This window comes from Ischnura elegans, chromosome 13 (assembly GCF_921293095.1).
Source record: "Ischnura elegans chromosome 13, ioIscEleg1.1, whole genome shotgun sequence".
Taxonomy (NCBI): Eukaryota; Metazoa; Arthropoda; class Insecta; order Odonata; family Coenagrionidae; genus Ischnura; species Ischnura elegans.
Window position 1 is genome coordinate 3277346 of NC_060258.1, and position 10551 is coordinate 3287896.

General features: G+C 36.3%; 1 protein-coding gene across 1 annotated transcript; it reads right to left on the reverse strand.

The window, feature by feature from the left end:
• Positions 1-3827: 3827 nt before the first annotated feature.
• On the reverse strand, positions 3828-10316 carry LOC124170388. Its single transcript, XM_046549108.1, has 6 exons — positions 10280-10316; positions 9156-9272; positions 7945-8079; positions 6324-6449; positions 4379-4537; positions 3828-3893 (listed from the first exon to the last, which is right to left on the reverse strand). Exons 2-6 carry the CDS (start codon positions 9168-9170, stop codon positions 3828-3830), a joined length of 501 nt encoding a protein of 166 aa, XP_046405064.1. The 5' UTR covers positions 9171-9272; positions 10280-10316.
• Positions 10317-10551: the final 235 nt, after the last annotated feature.

Genomic DNA, 10551 nt, shown 5'->3' on the forward strand with positions numbered 1-10551 from the left:
TCTCCCCCAAACATCATTTTCATCAACAAATTAAATTGAGTTATGTAAATTTCATTCATACCTCAGCAGCATTATTCTCCTCTGAATATTCTTTTATGTACATAGCATAAGAAGTTAAATAGTATAATATGAGGTAGCAAGTTTGAATCAATTAGGCCACTAAAAAACCTCAGCAGAAAGTATATGCAAGTTCATTCATTTACGATATCATAAATGTGGGCAACTTGAGCCCAATTGCCTTACTTGAGTCCAAAAATTGAAAACTTAAGTTTAGTTCTCTGTGTGCTCTCAACATCGGCAAATAAATCTATTCCCGTGCTTTTCTGGTAGGCATAGGCAGTAAATAGACAATAGATCGAGTCTAGGAGGTTTGGACAGACTCCACCGACAGCAGTTGCGGTTAGTTAACTATCACATGAGTTTGTTTTCTTTTCATTCAGCAAAATTTCATCAGCAAAGATATCAGGAATAGCCTAAAACTGGATATGATTGCATATATTTCATATGAGGTCTGTTGCTGAAGGAAATTGAGGCCTTTTTGTGACCTAACTCATTTACTGTACTGTATGTTGTTAAGCACAACTTGTACACATTATCCAAAAACTTAGGTGACTTGAGCACGTTGGCACAGAGTAGGGATATATCTACTCTGAGCCATGGTCTCAACTAATTTATTACCTCTTTTAATGTTCTTTAGTGTATGAGGTGTTTCCATTCAAGTTCCCCACAGAAATTTTGTCACATTTTAAATGTTTAAGGACTGGGCCACCAATTACCCACTTGTAATTCTTGAGAAACAAGATGAGAAGGTGGTCATTGGAGAAAATCTTTCTTCACACCTCATTATCAATGTTATTCAATTCTGTGATAAACCCTTCGTTTTTCTTCCCCCTAATTCATCCCACCTCACTCAAGCACTGGATGTGGTGAATTTTTGGCACTCAAATGAAGCGGAAGGGCATTATTCACCGTTGGAAATATTTAATTCTGGTAAAATGATCTGTTTTCCAAAGAGTCAGTCCTCAATGCTGTTGCAAGCTGTTTTAGAAGACATTGGAAAGCAACCTATAGGCAGGATGAAAGAAAGTTGGAGTAGTGCTTATAGAAGATCATCATATTACAAACCATTTGCCAGATCAAGAAAAATCCAAAGCCATTACAGACTTGCCTATGATTAGGAATGCATTTCTTCTAGGACTGGAAGAAAAGAGAGGAGAGTTTGTGTCACTACCCAATACGTGGAAGAAAAACTCCTGTATCACCTGGATAGAGTATAAGAGATAAGGTGTTAAATTTGACTGCATGGAGCCCACGACCTGAGCTTGAAGGTGGACCAAAATCAATGATGTCTCGCTGCACAAATTTGATGATTTAGTAATATAGCCGCTAAAACCAATAAATAGAAGTTTATTTTATTTCCTTTCACTGGACTCTAAATATTGCCATATACAAATCTAACTTTGCTTGTACAACATCTTTACAATGTTGCTGGAAGTAATGTTTTAAGTGCATTTTTGAAAATGAAATTTTTAAAATTGTTTTTATAATAATTTATCTGTAACATTTATGTTTTGAAGCCAGCAGGGTGATCATAAATTATTCATTGCAATAATAGTCACCCTACTTGAACCAGAACTGCTCTCATATGGTAGTTATTATGGGTATTATAATATGGGGTTGGTTAACCCCATATTTTGGTTAACTCTAGTCCAAATAAAATAAAAAAATTAAGTATTTACAGCATAAAAATTTCATATATTTAAGTATATATTCATTATAAATCATAATTTAAACATTTGAACTGAGCACTTCAAAGAAAATACCGTAACGCCACCATTCACATGACGATGTGACATGGGGAGAAGAAAGGGGAGTGGTAGGATTTGTTTGGAGGGACATGGTCGTGTACCATGGGTTGAGGAAAAGAGGGAGGAGAAGAAAAGGGGGGGAAGGGGATGATCCTATTGTGGGAGGGCTGTTTGCAGATGGCTTGCTGACGTGCACGACAGAACGAGTGCTAACTAAACAGATTATAAATTCAACAAAAAATATAATGCAATAAAAAAGGGAAAATACTCACAAATGCATGAAATTATTATCTTTACTTTAAGCTCAATACTGGCCAGTGAAAAGAAACCAAAATCAAGTAAATTTACCCAAAACAAATGACATCTAGAAAATAATAAAAAAATGAAACAACAATCTTCACTTCTACTGAATTTCTGGCGTGAATACAAATACAAATGAAGTGACAACGCTAACATTAATCTTAAACAATACCAAATATTTCACTGTCCTAGATACTAAAATACACACTCATTTACAGGGAAAAGAGGAGGGCCACAAGAATAAAAAAATGCAAGGGAAAATATTGAATTCTTCACAGTTGGTTCTCCTATTCTTGATTAGGGGATATTCCTATTCCTGTGTGAATCTTCATACCTTGGGGGGCGTGATATGGGGTAACAGTTATACTAATCGACTCTTGGTCATGGATGGGTATGACCTCCTTGGCTGGCTCATGTTTTGGTCCCTGCATCTTCATTCGACGAGGGCTGAGAGAATATTTAAATATGGGCATCGAGTGTTGACTTTATTCCTCTTGGTGCAGGATATCTACCCTTGTATTCTCCTGTTTCCTCTTCTTCACCACTATTCACTTCTTGGTCTATCTTCCACGATTCTCTTCTCTCTCTACTTCACCCCCACGTGACAGGCAAGATGCCTTCAGCTGTCCAGCATAGCCTTTGGCTGCATCACGAAGCCGGGGTAAATGTGTCTTCTGAAGCTGATATTTGTCTGGGTTTAACAACCTAGAGAGGTTTAGTATTCTGGGGTTGGAACAGGTGGGGGAAACATGGGTAGAAGTAGGTTTCGTGTGTACTTCGTGCAAGTTCACGTATTATCATGAGAGCGATAATGTTTTTTGATTAAGCTACACTGGGTTACGATGTTTCCCCGAGGAACAAATTTGGGCTATACAAGGCATGAGTGTACGAACATCTAAACCAAAAATTTCCTATGGCAGTGGCAAAACACCAAAGTCAATACCAGTACAACATTACAATTTCATTTTCCTCATATTTTTTTAAACACATCTCGCAGAAAAAATTGAAAGAAATGGTAGCACAGGGAAAAAGCTGACCTTGTGCAACCTGCATCACGTGTCCATCTTGCTGTGCAGTTGACAGGAAGGAAAAAAATGTAAGTCGCAGAGGGGGATGATTTTGAGTTTTACATCGTCAGCGTTGAAAGTGTTAACATCACTATCAATTGATATCTTTTGGGAATCGACTTGCATTGCCGATGCACAACAGTCACTTCAAAAATGGTAAAGAAGGTCTAACATGTCCCTCGTCCCCGCAGTAAATTTCTGTTCACTTTCATCACAAAATTCAAATCTGAAACAATTTGATCCATGTGAACATCAATGTCTCATAAGGAATACAAGTTGTGTAGTTGAATCTAGCTAGCAGCTACATCAAGATGTCATGGTAAATCAGTTTCACTGTACATAAGTCAATAGTACTCAGTTTAACTCTCAATTACTTATATCCCCCCTTCCACTCTACGGTAAACGGAAGTGAAACTGTGTTGGTATGATCACATAACAAATGACTGCTTAGTGCCAAGATGACAGAGAGCTTACTTGCTCAGTGAGCAAAGTTGAGTGGTCAATGGCAAAATACAGCAAATCTGTTCATTACATTTAATTTAAATGATTCAAACATGAAAGCTTTTCTGTAGTTGTTCATGATTGAACAGGCAAGGCAACATGCAATACGTTTCTGCTGAGAGGTCATAGGAATATTGCTTAATGGATCACTTCACGGGTTACCAGTCTTCCAAGCACAGGCCAATGTGTCGTCATGGCACATGGACCAATAACCGCTCTGTGAATACACGTGAGTAGATAAATGCGTACACAGTGTCTGCACATGACTCGGCCTTCAAACATGATCGAATTATCAATTTTTCTTTTCATCTGTCAATCGTACTTCTACATCAAATTTGGAGAGATTTTTAACGTTTTATGATGATATTCAAGGCTATTTCCAGGTTTTTTCATGGTAGACTAAATTCACAGCTTACTCACGTTTTAAGGTTTTCACGGTTGAGTGGGAACCCTGATTAGGGATGCTTTTAATTAGGGATGGACGGATCCAGGATTTTTTCGGACCCGGATTCAGATCGAATCCTTGATTTTTGGAGCCGGATCTTTCGGATCGGATACTTTCAGATCCAAATGCATTTTATTTTATTAAATATTGAATGGAAGTGAAAATCATGCACGGATAATCTGCAGCTGGATAATCGTGAGTCTGCTGTACTTGGTCTGCTATAAAAATGTGTCGATCAGCGAGTATCCCAAACTCACCACCTTGGTTCCAGCAACACTGTTTCTGCATTCATCCCCTTCATCCGAATCACTCTCCAGCCTCAGACAGAAGCTCTCCTCCTCATTGTATTCCTCAGACTGCGAATCCTCGGGAAGATCACCTTCGGATACATACGTATCCGCACCACCTTTGAGGGCCTGTCAATGCACAAGGTATTCAGTATTTATTTAAGTTCAACGAGTTCAAAAACCACACCAAAGGTTTATGGGATCGCCTCATGGGTGAACCAGAGTTGGAACCCCTTATTGGCCCATTGTTGGATTAGCATTTAAAGAAAAATCAAACAAAACAATAAGAATGGCATTGCAACATTTTATGAACTTTTGATTTATTACAGTCTCCCAGACTGTACGTCACTGCTAGTGTAACAAGAATTGCACGTCACTGGTTAGGGGTTAAAAAATAAATGTTTTCCTGCTTCTTTTACCATGGGAGCGGTCTTTGATACATGTTATGCCTTCCTTGTAATATTATCTTGATTTGTTAAGTATGCAATTGATGTCATTTTATTCAAGCGATACCATAAACAAATTAAAGTTTCTTTGGCGAGAAAAAAAAATAATGTAATTGAAACTAGGCATCCATGTGAAAAATTGGGTTATAATCTGATGCTGCTGCATTTCAGAAAAATATTTCCACACATGAAACTATTTTTTTCAGTGTAATTCATGGAGACAGAGATGAACATCAGGCAGGCAGAACCACAAAAAATCGAAAATTCATAAAATGTTGCAACGCCATTTTTTTTGCTGTGTTTGATTGTACTTTAAATGCTAAACTATTTTAAAACTTGCATTGAAATTTTTACATTCCCAATACAAACCAATTTGTAAGTAAAATTTTGCACAATGATAAGTAGAAAAAATTATGAAAAAAGAGCACTATATGCGAATGTCAAACCTAGGACCTCCAGGTAGTAGCCAAACACCAATAACACTCGGATACCACTCCTTCCTCTATGGGAATAAAATAGACCTATGAATGTTTAACTGCACTTCTTTTTAAAACCATTGGTTATGTAATTCCGTATGGAGGTGATTTGTGGACAGCTCCAGATGGACTACAACACTAAAAAGTTTGATTGAAGTCTGAGACGTGGTTTTCTTAATGAGCTATCATTTATCAGTACTAGGATGTCATATTGTAAAATATACATCCTCATACAATGTGATACGATTTAACATACTAACATATGAGGCAAGTAAACTACAACACTTACGTACAACATAAAAAGGAATAAACAGCTGCTTTTAAGATAAGAATACTTGTTTCAGTTCTTTGTAACTTTCAATTGAATGGGTTACACTGCCTGTAAATACTCGTGCATCAAAGTAGCAAAGAGAACAGGAATACTGAAGAAGGGTTAGTGTACCTTCAATAAACAGCACCGCTGGGAATCCACATTCCTTCATTGGAGGAATACAGCTCTTTCTTATTCACCGGAAGAAAAAAAGTTAAGGTTGGTCACTTGTAAAGCTAGAGCTTTAACGCTAAGCATGAGCCAGTAACTTACAAGCAACTATGTGAGACTTTTGACACCTAAATAATGGGTAGCTTCTGAAAATCACAGGTATAATGTGCCATCACATGAATAACAGCACACACATGAAATACTTTGGACCACCAAGGTGCACCACCTCCCTACTGGAGGGCTAATAAGGCTAAGTTTATCTATCCCAAGATTTTATATAGTTATGTATAAGGCAAGAAAACTACTACCAAATGAACAACATAAGAAGGAAAAAAAAACTGCTAACATTAAGAAAAGATAACTTGTTTGAATTATTAATTACTTTGAATCAAATGGGTTACCTTTGAATCTGTGTTAAAGGCAGAATGTCCTATGATTTACAATGACAAAAGTTTAGATTTTTACCTCCTTCAACTAATAATTACATTCCCTTACAAGGATTTTGTACATACCTGGGCATTCTCCTCCGGAGATAGTTCCTTCTTTGCCCCAATTGGCATCGCGCCCAGGTCTACCACAATATCTCCCCTACTCTGAGGTTCCACCTTTTCACCTTGGAAAGCAGTTAAGGTATTGGGCTGTAACATAATCCCCAATCATCATCATTAGCGAATGAGGTACAGAAACATAGATGTGCTTTTCAGAATTAGTCACACGAATAAAATAAAAGTTAGTTTCAAATGGATATATTCTTCATACTATCCGGGGAGGTAATTAATGTCAGGAATTGATTATGTTCATACTTGTCATTAAATTTACCACTTAACTATACTCCCAATGCTTCTTATTTTCATTGCAAAATTCCTGAAAAATCCACGTCATTATTCTCTGGGCAACAGTTCCTGGAGATGTAATTCTCCAGATATCATCTTAAATTATAACAGAAACTTATATTATGGGAACACTTTGCATGAGAATCCAGACGCCTTAGGAAATAGCATTCATTCATGGAAAATAAAAAGGGGCAACAACAGAAAATAATTTCAGTTTATTTTGGTTTATAATTTGGTTTAGAGACATCAAATTTTGACAAAAAAAACTTACTCAGATGAGATACAACTGAAGGCCATTCTGAGTTAACAAAAAAGAGAAATCTTTAGATTAATTTCTAATAGGACAAAAGATGCAAAACTTCAATTGGTAAATATGAAGATTTTTTTCTCTACATGTAAAATTGATAACTGGTGTTTTCTTGAGGTATTTTTACATCAAGTGACTTAATTAAGTTTTTATAATGCATATTTCCACACAACAACATTAGTTTGCCTGAAAAAACCTGAATCCTTTACAACTAATTTGCACAAAAGATTTAGAATGCGCTTTCAAGCATATCAAATTGTTTCAGGAGTAAATGCACTTAATTAATGAAAAATTATAGACTACAAATGATAATTTCTTCAATTTAATATAAAACTCCACCACTGATGAAGGTTACAATACCCTTTGTCTTTTTTAAGGACATCTCTATTCTTACAAACAGACTGATATTTTATGCTTTAGGAAGGTTAGTTACCAGTGATGATGAAGCAAGAAATAAATAGTATAATAGCACAGGCACCGAGAACACTAGAAAGAAGAAGACTCCTACAATTGAGAGTATTAACACCAAAATAGGGAAACAGTATATCTGATACTACATTTCGAGCATAGTAAAAAATGGTAGCCATGTTTCAAAATGGACAGCTGCAGAAAAGTCAAGATTGGAAGCTTTCAAAATGTGTCGCTCCAGAAGATTACCAAAGATAAAAAAATGAAAACAAAAGAAGGAAGTAAAAAGAAGAGTGGGAGGAAAGGGAAGTCTTCTAAAACCCTTATCTTAATTGGCCACCTCATTAGATGTGATGGCCTTATAAATACAATAGTCGGACAAAAAGGAGAGGTGGACAGAGAGTAGGGAAAAGAATAGCTCCGTATGTTTCTAATGGGCCAGGTTATTAAGGATATAAAAAAGGCCATATACATGAAAAGATAAGCAGACATTAGATATTAATTGGGGGTTGCATGAAACCAATTTTAGTTCTGTTAAATTATGATGGTGATACAGTACAAAATAAAGTTCATTTATAGTATTACCTGATCAGAAGAGTCTTGATGCATCAGTTTATTTGAGACACCATCAGAGCAATCATTGAGTACATGAAGTCCTTCTTCATCATCGCTAATCTGATCTTCTTTAACAGAAGTGCACTTGTACGTTACCCGATCACTCTATTGGAAAGAGGGACAACGATGGATATCCATTTTAATCAATTGGTACAAGAAGAAATAGTTTTCATGAACAAAGCTTGAATTACAAAGTGTACGTAGAAAATAAATTATTCCTGATGAACGATTCTGGTTTCTTTGTAGAAAATAGATTAACTTGATAAACCAAAATGATTCAGCCAGTAAAATCCTTATTATTCTCAAATAATCTAATAATAGCCATAGTTTGATAAGAAACAACTTTATTGGGAAAATCTTGGGAATAAAGAACTTTTTAAGTTGTGAACTTCCCCGATCATTAAAATTAATTTCGAAAGGGGTACAAGGCCATGAGCACTCACTTCTAAAAAATAGATAAAAATTTAAGAATAAGCAAAATTTTAATATTTCATTAATAGTGGAAGGATTTCAAGACTAGAACAACAGTAGCAGAAAATTCAGTCAGAGAAAAGAAAAATCAATTCCAGTCACTAAAAATTGATATCTTTTGGCAATCCACTAGCATCGCAAACGTCAAACACCCCATTCAAAAATGGCACAGAAGGTTGAATCCCTAGCCTACACTATAAATTCCTGTTCGATTTCATCACAAAATCCAAATCTGCAACAAAATGATTCCTATGAACATCAATCTCTCATAAGGAATGAGATTTATGTAGTAGAATCTGGCTAGCAGCTACATCATGATGTCATGGTCATTCTGTCAGAGTACCAAATTAAAGAGAACTCAGTAATACTCTCATTTCTTTATCCCCTTCTGTTTGGTGGCAAACGGAAGTGAAACCCGTGTTTGTATGATCACAAAAAATATAACTGCTCAGTGCGGTGATGACGGCGAGCTCAATTGCTCAGTGAGTGAAGTTGGACAGTCAGTTTGGCAAAATACACCAAATGTGTCCATAGCATTTAATCATTCATTTTTAACAACTTATTCATCAAGGCTCTTTTGTATTTCTAAATGACTGATCAGGTGATGGAAAATGCTGTAGGTTTCTACTCAGAGGTGTTGCCAATATTCCACAACAGAAAGACATTGTGCCCTAGAAAAAAGGAACTATACAAGGCGAGAGTTAACTCACCAATTCATCAGTCATCAATGGGTCCGAGTCGTAATTTGAAATTCCAGCTGAATCTGTGTAGAGCACAGGATTATTCTCCTCACTGAGGTGATCTTGGTTCTCCTCTTTCACATGACACTAGAAGAGAAAAATGGGTGTCACTCGAAGGCAAAACAATAAAAACCTCATTTCCGCACAAAAAAGCTAAACAAAATAAGATCATTTGATAATAAAATCTTCTCTTTCACTTGCACACTCGCAGCCACCCAATCTGGCCAAAATCATTATAATTATTTTCAAAATGATTTGACATTAAACTCTATAAGAGCACTGATTTAAAAAAAAACTTGAAATCTTCTAGAAAAAATTTCTTATAAATCTAACAATAATAATATTAACTTAAAATAAAAAATTGTGGAAAATGTTTCAAAACTTTGAGTACCTAACAGCAGCAGAAAATTGAGTAAAAAATAATCAGGAACAGTTCACATCAACAACAATTGATATTTTTTGGCAGTGCAAAATACTCATAAATTCTTGCGACTCACAGATCAAACTTCAGCATATAAATGCTCAACTAGGGAGGGGAGAGCTACGCCACCAACATCACATAGTTAGAATGAGAGTATTGGCCACTTACAGTAAGGGCACAACAGTGGGAACGATACGTCGAGGTTCCACCGTACATTGAATTGCCTTCATCCTTTCTTCACCTAGGCTTATAAAAAGGATTCACAATAGTTAATGCTGGTTCCTCAGTTGAAATAATGGAGGATGATGGCTTGAACAAATAGAGGGCAATCATGAGACACAGCCTTGTTATAGCCACCACTAATGGCTTGAACAGAGATTCGACAAGTGTATCCAAAATTATACTCCACGGGATAAGAGACATTTCTGTCAACAGATTATCAATGCTGTACAACTGCTATTGACTGGCGTGAAAATATTTGTGTGGTTCCACTTCCTGCCTCATGTGTCACTACTATAAAGAACAGCATCTGAAGGTTGCATTATGCCAGTGACTTCCCACAAAAACACTTAAATTTATAACAGACACACCCCCATTCCTCATACAACCGAGAAATTTGTAAAACTGGAGGTGATTAGACTCAGTTTTCACAGTGAATGAGAATATAACTTACCAAATTATCGTCCCTGGGCAATAAGCAGTCTGGCACAGGAAAGTATACTTCAGTCATTTTGTCTGAGCATGCGAACTCTGAAGTGTTTTCAATGACATCTTGAATGAAGTCCTTAGTCTCCACACAAGGCTCCGACTCCTCATCATCTGCCCCTCCTCCTTCAAAACTCTGCAGAAAAAGTAACATGGATAAACCTTTATCTCTTTAAAAACACATACATGGGATACTCAAATCATTTAGAAGAAGAATGTTAAACATATTGCCTCTGTTAT

Bases quoted from the DNA above. Each gene is read 5' to 3' on its own strand.
- LOC124170388 (XM_046549108.1), bottom strand. The intron at 4,538-6,323 runs GTATGTACAAAA...GTGCATTGACAG, and splicing joins CTCCGGAGGAGAATGCCCAG to GCCCTCAAAGGTGGTGCGGA. The intron at 3,894-4,378 runs GTGAGTTTGGGA...GTGTATTCACAG, and splicing joins GTGTTGCTGGAACCAAGGTG to AGCGGTTATTGGTCCATGTG.